The 16097-nt window shown below is 36.1% G+C and overlaps 1 protein-coding gene across 5 annotated transcripts in view; it reads left to right on the forward strand.

Annotated features, from left to right (window-relative positions):
• The window catches only part of SHANK2 (SH3 and multiple ankyrin repeat domains 2), a 292208-nt gene that overhangs the window by 135662 nt on the left and 140449 nt on the right, over positions 1–16097 (forward strand). For all 5 annotated transcript variants that reach the window (XM_072339251.1, XM_072339252.1, XM_072339253.1 and 2 more), the window contains one exon: positions 7724–7799. In XM_072339251.1, coding sequence (XP_072195352.1) covers positions 7724–7799 — 76 coding nt within the window. The remainder of the gene's footprint in view (positions 1–7723; positions 7800–16097) is intronic.

Here is a 16097-nt window from a genome sequence, read left to right on the forward strand (position 1 = left end):
CCAACCCCTACAATTCTGTGATTTTGTGACCCTGTTACAAGAATCCTGATTCCTTGTAGTCAGCTCTGTAAGCCCCATTTCAAAAGAGAATAAGAAGGAAATGTTTCAGCAACTCCTCACTATTTTATTCAATATTAACTTTTTTCATAAATTATAGGGAAAATTAATGACCTGGGAAACCATTGTTCTTAATGGTAACTCCCTCTCCAATTTATCCAACTTGCATACTTCAGTTATTAAAGTTTCTCTCGCAAGCAAACTTGCTGATTTGCTACATTGATCAGACATTTCTACATCTACATAAGCTAATTTACTGCTAGTCTTTATCTGAGGGTACAGAAGGGAATCAACATTAGGCTTCCTTCCCTTTTAAAAGAGTTGGTAGGTGAAAAACAAAACAAAACAAAACAAAACAAAACAAAAAAACAAAACAAAAAAAAAAAAGGGGGCATCCAAGGATTTGCTATTCCATTCAAATCTAAAAGCTTCAAATAAGTTTTGCTGTTTCTCAGTTTCAACTGAGGAGAAGAGAAAGGTGGAGTGTTTCTTTTGAATACTTGGGTGGCCTGCATATTCAGATTTTGATTTTTAATATCCCTTTAACAGAAACAGACTTCACTTCCATTCAGTGACTACAGATCTTATGAATTCCTTATTAATTCCAGCTTTGTAATTATAAGTAGTGATATTCAGGAGGGAGCGAAATCCTGGTCCAGATTTTAAAGACATCACACTGGAGGGCCTTATACTCTGATCTTTTCAGTACTCTGTCTTCTGGTCTTGAAAAAGGAAGGTTCCTATGATCAAATAGTCAGAGATTAATTCCATTTATCTTTCTGGTTCATTATTTTATATTTTTAAACAGATGTTTAGAATCTAAGAGTTTGCTCTGCTTGATTTGGAGGTGGATCCCTGAACTTAACATTTTCCAAGTCTCAAATAACTGCTCAAAGAAAGAAATATCAAATATGTGGTCCAAAGAAGAATTTTGTTTGTTGTTTTTTTTTTTGTTTTTTATCCAGTTATTTTCTAGAACAAGTTCATAATGTGTCTGTTATCAAGATAATCCCTTGTTACTTGAAAGCAAACTGCATACTGAACTCTCAATTAAATCAGTAAAAGTGAGTAAGTTATGCTTACAACACACAGAATAGAAGTAACAGGATAACTTCTGTGCAAAACTCTTTCGTCTTCCTAAATGTGACATAAATTTCTTTAATACGTTTTCATACATACTATATATTACATTCTCACCTAAATAAAAAGTTTACAAAGCTTTAGTTATGCTGTAACTGACAGCAACTCTGAGGGTGCCATTTATGGTTGGTGGCCTTTTGGTGAAAGACAGGAGTAGATAAATTGTAGGATATGTCTTTGATTAATCCCGTCACATAAAATGACATTATTTTGGCCAGCACATAATACGGTATTATTTTTCCCACAACAGCAGAGGCTTGTGATCTAATGAAGTTCTGAGTGTTCTTAACAAATAGGAAAACACAGAGGTTGACATGAGGTTTTAGGACAATAATGTCCACCCTAAATTAGGTCTTCTTGGTCTAAAAAACATGCTACATATTTTGCATTTGGCATCCTCTAAAATAGAGGTAATTTGGCATCATTTAGCATTTTGTATTGCAAATAATTTGAATGCCAGTATACTTGGGACTGAAACATAGATGTTCTACATAGTGATATTTTCAATTCCGTATACTTTTTCCTCTTTATTTATTTATTTATTTTCCCCGCAGGGTCAACATTTTTTTATGATACTACTGGAACAGCTTTAGGAAAGGCTCTTGTTGCAAAATGTCTATTAACCTTACATATTGTCTGTGTACCTGGCAGTAACAATGAATTTTAGAACACTTTTCTCAGCTTTGGATAAATTTTGGTCTAACCCTCAACATAAATAGCTGCAAAAGCAGTTTTTCCCCAGGAAGTATAAGAGGGTACACAGTGCAATCTTTTGCCTCCTGCCACTGCTGGGTATTGCATTCTATCAGACTCATGCAGAGTGCTGTATCTGACCTTGTTTCAGCGAAGAGCATCTCCAGCTATCTATGGCGGTAATGAAACATCTCTCAGAGTAGTTGCTGGGGAAAAGGAAGAAAGAGAAGCTTTTTTTTTTTTTTTTTTTTTGTGTGTGTGTGTGTGATGGTGCCAAGCTGTTGGCCAGCATAACAAAATCAGGAACCTTGGCTTTCATTTTTGAACTCTTTTTATTACTCGGATTGAAAACCATTTCTTATTGAAAACCATTTCTTAAATTCTGCTAGCATAATGAATGTCCTAACTTTATTGGAGTAGCAGTATGCCCTGCCTTTACCTTTCTCGATCACTTTGTGATATTTGTGTCTCTGATACCACACCCAAAGGGAGCTGTTGCACTTTCATTTCCTCTGCCCAGCCTGTGCTCATGCAGATCACTCCAAACCCTTCCCTCAGCGCTGGTAAGCAGTCTGATGCGAACCCCTTGGCAGAGCAGCCCCACGCAGTTTCCTAGGAAACACGATCTCTGAGATGCCCTGTGAAGAGCAGCAGGGAAAGTACAAGAAATGAAAGCAGTTTCTTTGGGATTTTTACCTAGTTTACTACTCTTCTGAACAATATCAAGTATGTAAGCAATCTACCGCAAATAATAGCACCGCTGTGGTGTTTGAGTTGCCTGTCATAACGTACTTACAGTAGTTATTTGCTAATCATTGAAGAAACAGAGCAAGAAATGAGTTATCTATCTGTTTGGATTATGTCTTTCCTTTCATGCAAGTAATTTTCAGCCTTTCATTATGCTGTCTGTAGGCACTGCTGGAGGCCTACGGTCAGTTCTGAAGCTTACACAGGGAAGTTGCAGGGAAGTCAAACAGGTATTTCTCAACTGAGGAAAACTATTACTACTCCTGAAGTGGAAAAAGAGAAGGAGGATGTATCTTATTTCTTCATCTTCATAGTGAACACCCTTGTTTGACCCTATAGATTATATTTAGAATGATAGGATTTGAATCTTCCTGTTACTGAGATCTCCATAACAATAAAACATTCTTATAAAGAAAAAGCTAAGTCTTTATTCTTTGTATTACCACCAATACACAGTGCAAAGTGCTTATATCTGCTGTAACACCATTTGCTTCAGTGATGAATAGACAAAGAAAAAACTGGCTATGTTACTTTCTTCCTTTCTATGGCTCTTTATACTATGGCTCACATTGCTCCTAGTTGGCTTATTAATTGAGGCAAAGAAAGTCTCCTAGGTGGTTTATGGACTTTTTTTTTTTGTAACAGAAAGTAGGGAGATTTATGATGATACGCTATTATGGAAGATACGCGACCCTAACCCAGTGCTTGATGCCCAGGTAAGTCCTGTTGCTTTAGCTTAGACATGGCAAAGGCCTGTACTGAGAATGTCTTGTAGCCAACTGGGGATAATAGAACAAATCATATTGAAGTTACTCTAGTAAAATGTAGACATCTCAGGAAGTATAGAAATCTCAAATGATACATCAGTGTTCCTTTTTTTGTTTCCATCAAAGGAGACAAAACTAGAGCAATTTTGCAAACACAGGTGTTTTGTTCTGCCTCCAAGAATAACTTTTGGTCTTATCCAATTTCTTGCAGTAACTTTTGGCTGTGGTGAGAGATGGTTATCTTAGTAATGATGCAGGAATATGCATATTACTAAATAATGCTTTTCTAGATGTTGTCCTTTATCTTCTTGCTGTTCTTTCTCATCTGGCCATAAGCAAGTTTAAAAAGAAACCCTTCAAGGTTTCCTTAAGGGACTTGAGCAATGGTGATAGCTAGAGTTACTAGCCTTGGGATGGACAAAATTGCTGCAAAGCAGTCTGGTTAGAAGTCAGAAAACTGAAAGGAATGTAAGAATGAATGCAAATCCACTGAAACCTCAAAGTAACCATTTAGTGCTATAGCACCTATTTACTGCGCAATTCTGGCTTGAACTCAGAAATTTATTACACAGTTACTTATAGGTACCTTTTACTGCTTGGTCAAATTAGAGACAGGACTCTCTAAGTGCCTTTTTTTTTTTTTTCTTTTTTTTTTTTTTCCCTCCATTATCCTGTTCATTATGATGGCGAATTCCCAATTCTTTTCCCTTATAGATGTCATCTGCACTTATGCTGCGTGATAAGACAGACTGGAATCTGAGTCAGGGTTTAGGGAAGGAGGGCAATTAAAGAACTGTAGGGTTTACATGGCAGCCTGGGAAACATGCTGCTTAGCCTTGAGTTCAGGGATTTGTGAAGCTAATAGGCTCCCAAAAAATCCCTGTGAACACAATTACACACAAAGAAGTGGGGGAAGGGAGGGGACCAGGAGTGACAGGATGCAGATACAAGCCTCAGCTGAAGAGTGCTGGCTTGGCAATACTGAGTAGCTGAACAAAGCTATCTGCCTTACAGCATCTTGCCTTTCCTCCCACTCCCACACAAAATTTGTGTTTGCTAATATCACTAAGATATCACACTGTGGAAAACAGTTGCTGCAGAAGAAACATCTGGTTCCACAAGGCTCAAGCAGTGGCATGAAGTGCAACAAAAAATTCTTCATCAAACCTTGTTATTTTAACTATTTTTAGCAAACTTCTGAAAACAGGCCAGTGGTAAACAGTCAGTAGAATCCAGCTTTATGTTTTTCTATGTTTCTGGTCATGCCTCCTGATAATAATTTGATTTTGTTGATGTTGTGAAAAATAATATTGCTTGGTGAGAAACAGACTTTATGCAGATCTTTTTTCTTCATGTCACGGCAAGAATTTGAATTTTGAAGCTGACTTTGTAAATCTAGCAACAAAGGTGTGACCCATAACATTCACAAAACCCCATGCAGCATGTTGAGAGATACAGACCTACAGTGAGCTACTTCAAAGATAAATCTCTTTGAGCATCTTTGGGTAATGCTGCTGATTACTACATTTATAGCTCTTGCCCTGTGAAAGACAATGTGGCGTCCTGCAGCCCTTCAGCTGATGCGCTACCTAGTGGAACTGTTGTTGTACCACATCAGGTGCATCAGGTGGGTCCTGCTGCAAACTTGGTCCTTTTTGGCAGTAGGAGTTAGAGTCTGGGATAAAAGAAAGGTGTCTTTGGCAGAAAATACTGCTTGGAAGTGAGTGATGCAGGGACTGAATATGCATAAATAAGACTATCTGATAGGATTAATACTGTAATTGGGATTTTTTCCCTCTGACTATCCTGTAGAAAGGATGCTGGCTGATCTACACAAAATTTGAATGTTTCTGATTTATTTTGTTGTTGTTTTATATTTGTAGTACAGCTCCTCTTGTATCCTGGAAATTATTGCATCAGTATGAAGAAGTAACTTGCTTACTCTGTCAGCCAGCTGCCAACTGCATGTGTATTTTCAGCCATAATTCCTCTGTATTGAGTGTGTACTCCTATTTATGTCTCCAGCTGGGAATATACTGAAGTCCCACAATCCAGTTAAGAGTCAGCTGTACTGATTAAAGTAAGGAAAGAGGCCTTTTTGTCAATTTTGTTTTCTCAAACTCTGTCCCCCAGTGCTTTCTTCTGTACTGTGCTCCTTGACTGTGTTTAAAGCCTGCCATCCTGCTTTGATGTATTTTTTTCTCCCTGCAGGCCAGCACTTGGTCATCTGACAGCACTACATCTCAGAGTAATGTTTAATATCCATAAAAGTTGTGACATAGATATGGTGTACCTCAAGGGCTTTGACTGGCTTGGAGAACTAAGAAAATTTGTTTGGACTGAACCAGAAAGTCCTCCAGTGAAAAACTCCTGGGCCATACAGATGAGAATTTCATGGTCACAAGCTAAACCAGAACATTTTCAATGTGATTACTGATGTCTGTTAGTCTAATAATTTGATGGCATTTGAGAACCAACCTGTATTTAAGTAAGACTTTTTCCTTCCTCTAAAAACATAGTTTCTGCATGACTATCTTCCCTTAGATGGTAACATCTAAGCAAAAGACAAAGGGACCATACTAAATATAAGTTTCTGAGGGAAAAAAGAATACCCTAAATATCCATAAGGCTGCTCTGTACAAATGTTGTGAATTTACTACATCTAGAATTGGTTGTTAGGACCACATAAACATCTGTTAAATTTTCAGAATTTGCATAGATAATTAACATGGAGGAAATATGCCCCTCATGATTATATAGTATTTCAGAAATGTTTAAGTCTTCAAAGCAGATGAGGAATTGGAACGGCCTGCTCAGGGAGATGTTGCAAGAAATATGCAGGCACTGAGGGACATGGTCAGCAGGCATGGTGGGGATGGGTTGGTGGCTGGACGTGGTGATCTTTGGTCTTTTCCAACCTTAATGACTCAATGATTACTGTTGCAAAGGCAGAGTAAGGCTCAGAAAATTGACACTTTTTGAATGACAATCATAAAGCTACCAAAGAATATTTCTTTCTATCTTTTTTTTAGTTTAAGTTTTATTCTGTATCAGTGCTGCTATTGGTAGTAAATATATGTTTTCCTGTCATTCTGAAGAAGAATATGACAAAAGATTACATACTTCCTGTACAATATTTTTTCTCCCTCCCTGAAGGTATAATTTATAAATGCATTTTGTGGTAGCCTTTCAGTGTAAACTTTCAGGTTCTGATATTTGCTGCAAAAGCAGAAGAAAACAAATACTGGAGTAGCATCTGTATCTTTGATATATGCTTGATTGGTGCTTTTCAAGATAGCCAGTCAAAAAATGAGAGCATTTTTTTGAGAAAGATATATGTTTAGCTCTGTTATCTGCCATTCTGTAAGTATTGTTCTAAACTACACTGTTAGGCCTGTACTAAACCAGAATTGATACTGGCCAATCTGATTGTAGAAATACTTGTGAACATAAATTTCATGGTCATAATAGATTGATTTAATATTGCAGCCACTGGATATGGGAACCATTTCAGTGGGATGTGTGGTTTTGTTCCTTGTGGGTTTTTTGTTGTTGTTGTTTTTTTGGCTTCTTTAACTTAAGAAGAGGGTGAATATCAAGTTTTAATGTATTCGAGATTTTAAATGTTTTTTCTTGGATGTGCTGTTGTATCATATTCTTTCATCATCCCATTTTCAAAATATAGTTTCTTTCTATATTTCTTAATCCTTTGTCCCACAATAGGATTGTTTGCTTTTGCTGTATAATGCTAGTACAGGTCTTATAGCATTATTTATTTGATTGATGGAAATTGATTGATGGGCACCTGCTTTTCCCCCTACCCTCTTCTTTATCTGGATGACATAATGATTAAATATAATTTCATTTCATGTGTTGCATGTGTGTGTTAAAACAAAAAAAATACCCACTTGCTGTTTTTGGTTTTTTTTGTTCGTTTGTTTTTTGTTTCTTTGCTACTCTTTAACCTTTCCAAACTGAATTGCTTCTCTTGTTTTATTTTTTGTTTCTTTCTTCTTTTATTTTGCTTCTTAGTCCAAGAATGTTTTTACCCCTGAGAATGGGAATGGAACGTTCAAACTTAGAAATAATATGATACATCATATATGCAGATTTATTCACTTGGTGCATATAATATGGTAAAAGAATATCTCAACTCAAATGTCAAAATTTCTTCAAAACTCTTAGAGACCATATTAATTCATTGTAATTTTTCTTTATTGACATATAGCAGAAAATCAATTTTGAAATCGCTAATGAAAGCAATGCTTGATTAAAAAGTATAGGAGTACTATTAAATGTTCCCCCTTTTTTTAATGCAGAAACAAGAACAGATAGAACAAAGAAACTGTTTAGACACTACACAGTTGGATCCTATGACAGCTTTGATGCTTCAAGGTAAGAATTTTTCTTTTTGGTTGCAATCTGTTTACAAAACATTTCCGAGTTTTATTTAATCGTTACTTACAAACTAGAGAGGAAAAGGAAAGTGGATTGCTAAACTGATCTTCTAAGATATCATTCTACTTCTAAACCTTGCTAAAAATCCTGAATAACAAAGTAATAACAAATATCACCAAGTTTTTATGAGCCGTGAAAGAGATCAGCATTTCACAGGAGCTGTATGTTCTAGCTGTTTCCACAAAGGACACTAAAGTTGGATATTTTACAAGATTAAGCTTTCTGTTTGAAGAATCATAGTTGCTGACTAGAAAGCCAGCATAGAGTTTTGTGATTTATTTTTCTGAATGATATCTTAGAGTCTAAGCAGAAATTATGCTGCTGGAAATTAGAAATTTTAGAATTAAGATATATTGTTTTTTTAGTTTCTGCTGAGTATTCATGATTTTAAAGCAGGTATTTCTCCTGAATGTACATACATAGCATATATGTACACAGCCAACCTCTGGTAGGAAGTTAGCTGTTGGTGTCCTCTTGAGAAAATTGTGGTGGCATACTGGAATCTCTTACATTTTTCTCCTGACTGCCTAATTACAGCTTTTCAAGAAAGGCACCTTTTTTTGTAGTAGAAGAGCTCTGAAATGTGTAAAGCAGTGACGGCAGATTTTCATGTGGCATGTTATCTATTACAAGAAAAAAAATAAAGGGGTAACTGCTGTTTCTATTATGTAATCTTAATCTCAGTTCTGAGGGTTATGCGTAATTTCTATCCCAGTTGAACAATTTGGAGGGTGGAATTCATATTGAATGCAGTTGTTTGAATGCCCAGGGTATCCTTCCCTGTTCCTGCTGGTCAGTGCGTAAAGCCATGAAAGGCAGAGAGCCCACTGCTCGTCTGCTGCTTACAGCCTGTAAATATTTGGAAAATACTAATGCTTTAGTCCCATTGAGTTGTAATTTGAAGGAATATTGCAATGCTGGATGGAGAGGGAAGGTTTGGTGGGAGAACCACAGACTTGTGGGTGAGATATGTTTATCCCATCTTGGAAAGTATGATGTTCCTGTTACAGTACACACTGTGCTGTAGGGCATCAGCTCTGGCTACTGTGGAGTAGAGAAATCCCATTTCCACATCTTGCATATTGCCCTGCTGTGATCAGCCAAGTTAACAGAGCTTTGCACAGTGGGACAATGATGTGATTGACTACATAGTCTAATAAGGATAAAGTTGTCAAGAAGAGTTATTATTCTGTGCTATGAAACACGTAAATGTTCTGCAGAGCAAGAGAACTGGTTAAAAGTTTCATTTTCAGAGAGCCAAGATGGCTTTTTGTAAGATTGTCTGATCATTATTCTATAACCATAGCCTTGTTTCTGTATTTCATTGTTAACAGAGGTGTTACAGTAAAGCAAAAAGCTGTGGATATATCATACTGCCTCATATATACCAAATAGTTCCACTTGGAAACCCATCTTTACTCTCTAACAGAAAATGTTTTCATTTGAAACAAATGGTTGTGTTTTGTTGTTTTTGTTTTTTTTTTTTGTCGTTGTTGTTTTGTTTGGGTTTTTTTGTTTGTTTTGTTTGTTTGTTTTGTTTTGTTTTGTTTTCTGCTCTTAAAGTATTGGGTTTGTGTAATGCAACAACAAAGCTCTAACAAATTTACATGGCCTAATTCAGACTACAGCCAGGCAGGAAAGTTGATCAGATAAATGAAAAGTTTTCATGCATGCCTTAGTCACTGAGTAATCAGATTTGAAGTCTTTTTAAAATTGTTCCTGATTTTGACATCAATATCTTGTAATTGTCTGAGAAGTGCAAGAGAAAGCAAGAGTTGTCTTGGCAGCTTCTGAGTAAAGCAAAGTTTTGGAGAAAATTCATTTCCACAGAGAATCTGAATCCCAGGGGTTCCATTTTGAAGAGTCATAATGGTAGCCCAGCAGTACAAGTTGAAATTGAAATGGAAAGGCAGGAGAAAGTAGAGTTAATGGCAAAACTGAAAGGTAGACTTGTCCAACACTTTTTTTTTTTTTTTTTTGTAAAAAATTTTTATTTTAGATTTTTTTTTAAAATAATAATATAAGAAAAAATCATATTAAAAAAAAATTATGACTGAGTTTCCAAAAGAGAAAAGAAATACATTTTTCCTGAGGCACATATAATAATTTGCTTTGACTAGGTGTCTACAGAGAACATATGCCACATTGCAAGGTAACCTTCCTTCATCCACATCATGGTGTGTTTACACCACATAGAAGAGAAACACCGTTCTGATACTTGCTTTATTAAAACTGCAATAGCAAACATGCAAGAGCAGAAAGTTGAGACTGAGACTGTAAATTGGCTTTTTGTACATCTAAATGGTAATTTTACGATTGCTTATGTATTGTGGCAAAGAAAAAGAATTTGTATTTAAGTCTGATAGGAGGTTGGTGTGTCTTGTTAGTAAGTTGAGTACATTTAACTCCTAGCATGGGCTTCTTCGTAGAGAGATTGTTAAAAGCGTCAAATCTGATGTCAAACTAACAACATTTTGTGATATTTCCAAGCTGGTATGCTGCTTTGATTACTTTCTCTGTTATGGTCTCCTGTCAATGCAAAGGACGAATACAGGGAAACAACATGGTGTGACTACTCACAGATGAGCTTTAATAAACATTTGTTAGAGGATGATTGTGTAGAAGAGCTTTGAAACCAAAGTATTAGCAAATCTGACTCAATTCCTTTCCAGAGATGTGGGGGAGTGATGGGAAGTCTCTTCTCCACTCACTTTCTCCTTCCTGCTCACAGGAAGACAAAAACTGCTGAGTAGGAATATTCTGTTCAGAAATCTATATTAATAGGCTTATTCACATGCAGGAAAATATATTGTACATGGCATTTTTCATCTTTAGGAAAATGTGTGACTTGAGTAATGAAAGTTCATTAAATCCTATTTCAGCTTTGCATAAGAAATGAGTTATCCATAAATTAATACTCCAGGAAAATGAATAGTATGCTTACTAACATTCAGAAAGGCAGTGAGGCTTCCTTGCCAGTACAAATAATCATTAAGTATTATACAAATATAATTTTTGAAACTACCGAGTCTAATGTATCAACTGACTTAAATGCTGATGGGGTGTATTCATTCCTTTATGCAAGAATGATGTTGTCTCTTGAACCTGTCATGTGCTGCCACTGCTGCCATTTCTTTAAAGCAATTTCTTTACTATTTTATTAAAAACTTTTAATAGCTAATTTCTTTCAGTTTTGTTTAATCCCTTGCAGAGAGATGAACACTGAAGGGGAGGATAGGCTTTGTTGCAATTGCAGACATTTGAGAGAGGATAAAGCCTCTTATGCTAGGAGGACAAATGGGAATATATACATGTCTCTGGGTGTTTGTCTCAGGCTTCAGCTCTGGAGGGCGAGCTGAAAAATGGGATTGCCAAAGTTTCCTTCTGTGTCCCAGATGGCGAAGACAGACAGTCCCATGCCCACAGTGGCTGGAGAGTGGCATCAAACCCAAGGAAATAGAGAAGGCATCAAACCCCAGGCTAGAGGCTCCACTTGGTAGCATGTTTTGTAGCCCCAAAAAGCAGATACATCAACGGAGCTGCAGGGAGATAGATAAGACAGCTCTGACACATCCCTGGAGTTTTTTGGCTTTCCCTGCTTTTGTGTTCAGCAGTAGTTCCAACAACCATGAGACAGTGCTTTTGAGAGTTGGAGGTAAGGGGCAACCTGGAATAATATTTGTTTGTTTCTGTCTTGACTAGACTGAGTGGGCAATATTGTACACCAGCACTGAAGAAGCTTCCAGAAAACTATTCGTATGCCTTAAACCAGCTCTGTCATGAAGTCTTGCTGAATTCCAGTTTAATAAGAGAAATTAATACCAAGGCATAGAATGTTGATTTTTTTTTTCTTTTTAATTTAAATGAAAATCATCATAGATCTTTACAAATTATAATTTTTAATCTGCTTTTTAACATGCATTGAGGGAACTGATTCCATCAAGATAGGTTAGGGAGTTATTCACTCAGGAAAATCAGAGGGAAGACAAAATTAAGTCAATTAAAATGTGTAAGATTAATTATCTGTGCAATTTCACATGTAAAATATTAGCTACCTTTTAAACGATATGATTGTTGATAATGTAACTTAGTTTTATTACTCTACAGACGTAAATAATATGAGAAATTTCAATAATATGTAAGGATTGCAAACAAGATTTGGTGGAAATACATGATCCAGTTGCTTTTATGGATCTGGGAACTTTACAATACACGTGGAAACTTTTACTACTGCATTAATTGCATCCTCTGCCTGCTACCTTCAGCAGAATAGTGAAATAGCAAAAGTCAATAAGATAATTGAATTGCCAGCTTCAATGCAATTACAAACTGTATGATATAAATCTCAGGTTTAATGTTCCTTCCATGACTTCCCCTTTCTTCACAGTCCCAACCACTTTAACTGGTACTAATCACTGCACATGAGAAGTTTTCTTGTTGTTTTTTCATGACCTGCTTTTACTACAGCACTATTAAAAAGCTCATGTGAAAGTATGTAATAATAATTTTTTTCAAAGGCTGATTGCCACTGAGTTAATGATGGAACTGAATTTATTTGCTTTCTGGTGGTAGTTTTATTTATTTATTTATTTTGGATGAAGAGGAAAATTTGATTGTGTTGTCATGGAATATATGTGTAAGAAAGCTTAATTAAAAGCTTAATTCATTAACCCTAATGGCCCTGCCTGGACTGCAGTGGCAGCATCCACGTCTCATGAGTGTAGAAGCTGATGGAAGCAACTCCTTAAAAACCAACTGACATACAAACACATAGCAAAAATAAAAGAAAAAAAAAATAAGAAAAAAAGGAGAGATCCTTCTGAGCTTTATACCTCATTAATTCTCTACTGATGTTGTCATCTGCAGTGTTGGATAGAGTTGTATGAGCTTTAACAGACAGCTCAGAAAGCCTCTTTGGTGCAAATGAAGCTGTCTGTCCCAGGAACTCCACATACCTTGTAGTGCTTTTTATATTTTTATATTATAACCTGCAGAGCTTACTTGTTGAATACCACAGTCCGTGTCCCAAAGTTGTGTTGTGACTGGAGCTGCTTTAAGAGCTGTAGGATCAGGTTTGATACACAAGAATTACACTATATTTTTTTGTTTTAGTGGAAACTTTTGATTTGTTGCAGAAATACTTTGATCTAATTTGATATTTGGCTTCATGTGGATATTCTCTTATTGACTTATTTCTGCAAAATACAAATATTCATGACTTTATAGATAAATACACGTTTAAAATGAATGGATTTTTTGTTTTAAAACACTGTTCCTTGCAAGTCCTGAGGTCCTTTGTACCAGAGAGGAAAAACAGTGAGCTTTTCCTGGTTGTGGATCAGCAGTGGTACCATTCCTGTGTTGCAGTGAACTGAGCTGAGGGCTGCTTACTTGTGTGCAGCTATCAACAGCAATCTGTTAAGTCTGGCCAAGGGTTCTTCATGAAAGTTGAAGATACGTGTAAGATCTGTTGTTATTTTTCACATTGTTTGCCACGTTGCTTCTCCCTAGACCTGGAGAGTATGAGGGGAAAATTGATAGTGGAGAGGTATTCTTATGTAGAAGAGTGGTTCTGCATTGATATAACTGTCTACTTCTGATCTTCTGTTGAATGGCACCAGTGTTGCTGTACTAATATTTTCTGTGAGATTGGTACTGTTCAGTTCATCTCTTTCAGGAACTGGAGTAAGGATATGAAAATGAACACTTGTTGCTCTTGAAAACAGATTATTTTCTTTTACTTTATTATTGGATTGATACACTGACAGTAAGTTGAAAGGAATTTTATAGTATTATTATGCGGTATACATGTATATTTGTTGTAGGAATAGATTTTAAACAATATTCTTGGTTTTCTTTTCTCTGATGGAAAGAAACAAACATATAATATAAACATATATAAAAAATAATGTTTTTATTTAAAGCTCAGTCTTTGTCAGGGAGATGGTAGCAAAAATATCTGAAAATGCTCATACTTGTAGTGTATATTCATATGACATAGTGGGTGTGTTTATATTTGAATGCATGTTGAGAGTTTAATGACATAAGATCTCTGTTCATTATGCTTTTGGTTCTTGCAGACAGAGAGACAGAGAGAACAGAGAGACCAAATTATGGAAAATAAAGTGTGAAAACTTTTTTTTTTCTTTCCTGTGTGTGTTGTTATTTAATTTCTGAAGATATATGGGGAGCTTGCCTAGTGCCTATTCTGAATGAATATATGTTTGCTTTGAGTGTAATAGTCTGATAGTGCTGAACTGCTCCATTAATGTGTGAGGTAGAAGGACAAGGGCAGCTCATTTTTAATGCTTTATGCCTCATCAACATGAAGAATATAATTTAATCCAATTAGGGAAATTAAGTATATGTTTAAGCAATAATTAAGGCATCACAGCTTTTTGTGGAATAGGAGGAGATATAAGATGTGAAGTCTTTCATTTACTGTGATTTAACTTCTAATGAAAATGATCTCACTTGCTAATAAACAACATTGCACTTTGCCTTTGCTGCTACTATATGCTGCTGTGACTGAGTTTTTTATGTTGGTGACTGCAGATAATATTTAAAGTAATTGCTAAAGTAAGTGGGAAAAAAGGGTGTGTATGTGTGTATGTATCTGAACTGTAATATCACTTTATTCAAATCTGAGCTGTAATTGCATGAAAATGCATGTTAAGATCTACCACAATTTCACTTATGTACAATATTCCACAGTGAGTGGTGGAAGTTTCCATAATGTGGTAAGTCCATTTTTAACTTCTTTGCTAGCTTAATAGTAAAGTTTGTTTAAAAAGCACTTTAGAAAGATCTTGCTTTTAACAACCAATGATTTTGCTACCAGTGACTTAAATTTTTGATGTTTTCTAGGCCTAAATTTTTAGAGGTAAACAAGAAAAGACCAGTAGTTTCAATGAAGTAAGTTAAGAAAAATGCATAGCTCTTCTGAATTTTAAAATTAAAACCATGTAATCATTAGTACAGAAGATCTTGTTTGTCAAGGCCATGAATTGGTAATGGGCTATTTCTTATAGAGCCTTTGATGCACTCAAGTTCTCTGTCACTCCTCTGGCCAGCTGCTGGAGGGCAGAAGGGAATTTAATCATTAGTCCTGAACATGGGAAGGAATAAAGTTTTCTAAAGAGAACAGAGAAATAATATATATATGTGTGTGTATGTATGTAAATATATATATATACACACACAGGAAAAGGAGTGAAAATAACAGAAGGTGAGGACACAAGAAAAGACTGTGAGGGTGTAATACCAGGTTAGTTAGAAGTAGGAGCATAATTACATGCAAGGATGGATTTGCAGAAGAAAACAGGGGATTAAATGTTTGTTTTTCTGGGAAAAGGAGAACAGTTAAGTTTCTTAGAAATATTGTTTTACGTTCTCACATCCCAGTCTCCACTGTGATGACTTAGCTTCCTCTGTGTGACCTTTAATTCCCTGCTCCACTACACCTTTGCCAGTAGTCACTGGATGATCAAAAGCTGACATACGGTGCATGCTGTAAGTGATGCGTTTTTAAGTTTTGACAGCCCAAAGGAACAAATAACTGTGGTCTTTTCTTCACAGGGAGCAATAATTTAAATCACTTTTTTTCACCCTTCAGCCAGAACTTAACAAATATTTGTTTCATTTGTGGAATTTGATCTACAAGGCAAATTTTAAGGGTGGCTGGTAGATATCATCTTCCTTCCTGTTAAAAAAAGAAATTATCAAACTAGAAAGAGGTCACTGTAAAGCTTTTTCATCACACAATACACTAAGACTGATGAGAAAAGGTGTTTTGTTCTGTTCTAGGAGAAAACTGAGGTTCTGGAGTTGCTTTTCTTTGGAGGTTTTGCTCTTGTCCAGTTTATAAAGGCAGACTTGCTAGAGAGCAAGCAATAGCTGGTGTCAGGGTATACACCTGAACACTAGTCCCATGTGTGGTAGGCAGCTTTGACTTAAACCTGAAGCTTGTATTACTGATAAATGCCAAGAACCTGACAAATAGAACAATTCTTTATCCAGGTCTTTTGAAACTTACTCTTCCATTGCCAAGAGGCAGATTAGCTCAGTCCTCAGACGCTGGGGCATGCGAGTGGGGATATCAGATGTGGATGACTGGCAGATCTACCAGCTAAATAGCTGTTGATCTTGCTGGGGGTGCCTATGCACTCTGGCATAACATTTCATCTTTCAGCTTCTCTGGAGAAAGAATCTTTAGCTGAAAGTAAACCCTTTGTT

This window comes from Excalfactoria chinensis, chromosome 5 (assembly GCF_039878825.1).
Source record: "Excalfactoria chinensis isolate bCotChi1 chromosome 5, bCotChi1.hap2, whole genome shotgun sequence".
Classification (NCBI taxonomy): Eukaryota; Metazoa; Chordata; class Aves; order Galliformes; family Phasianidae; genus Excalfactoria; species Excalfactoria chinensis.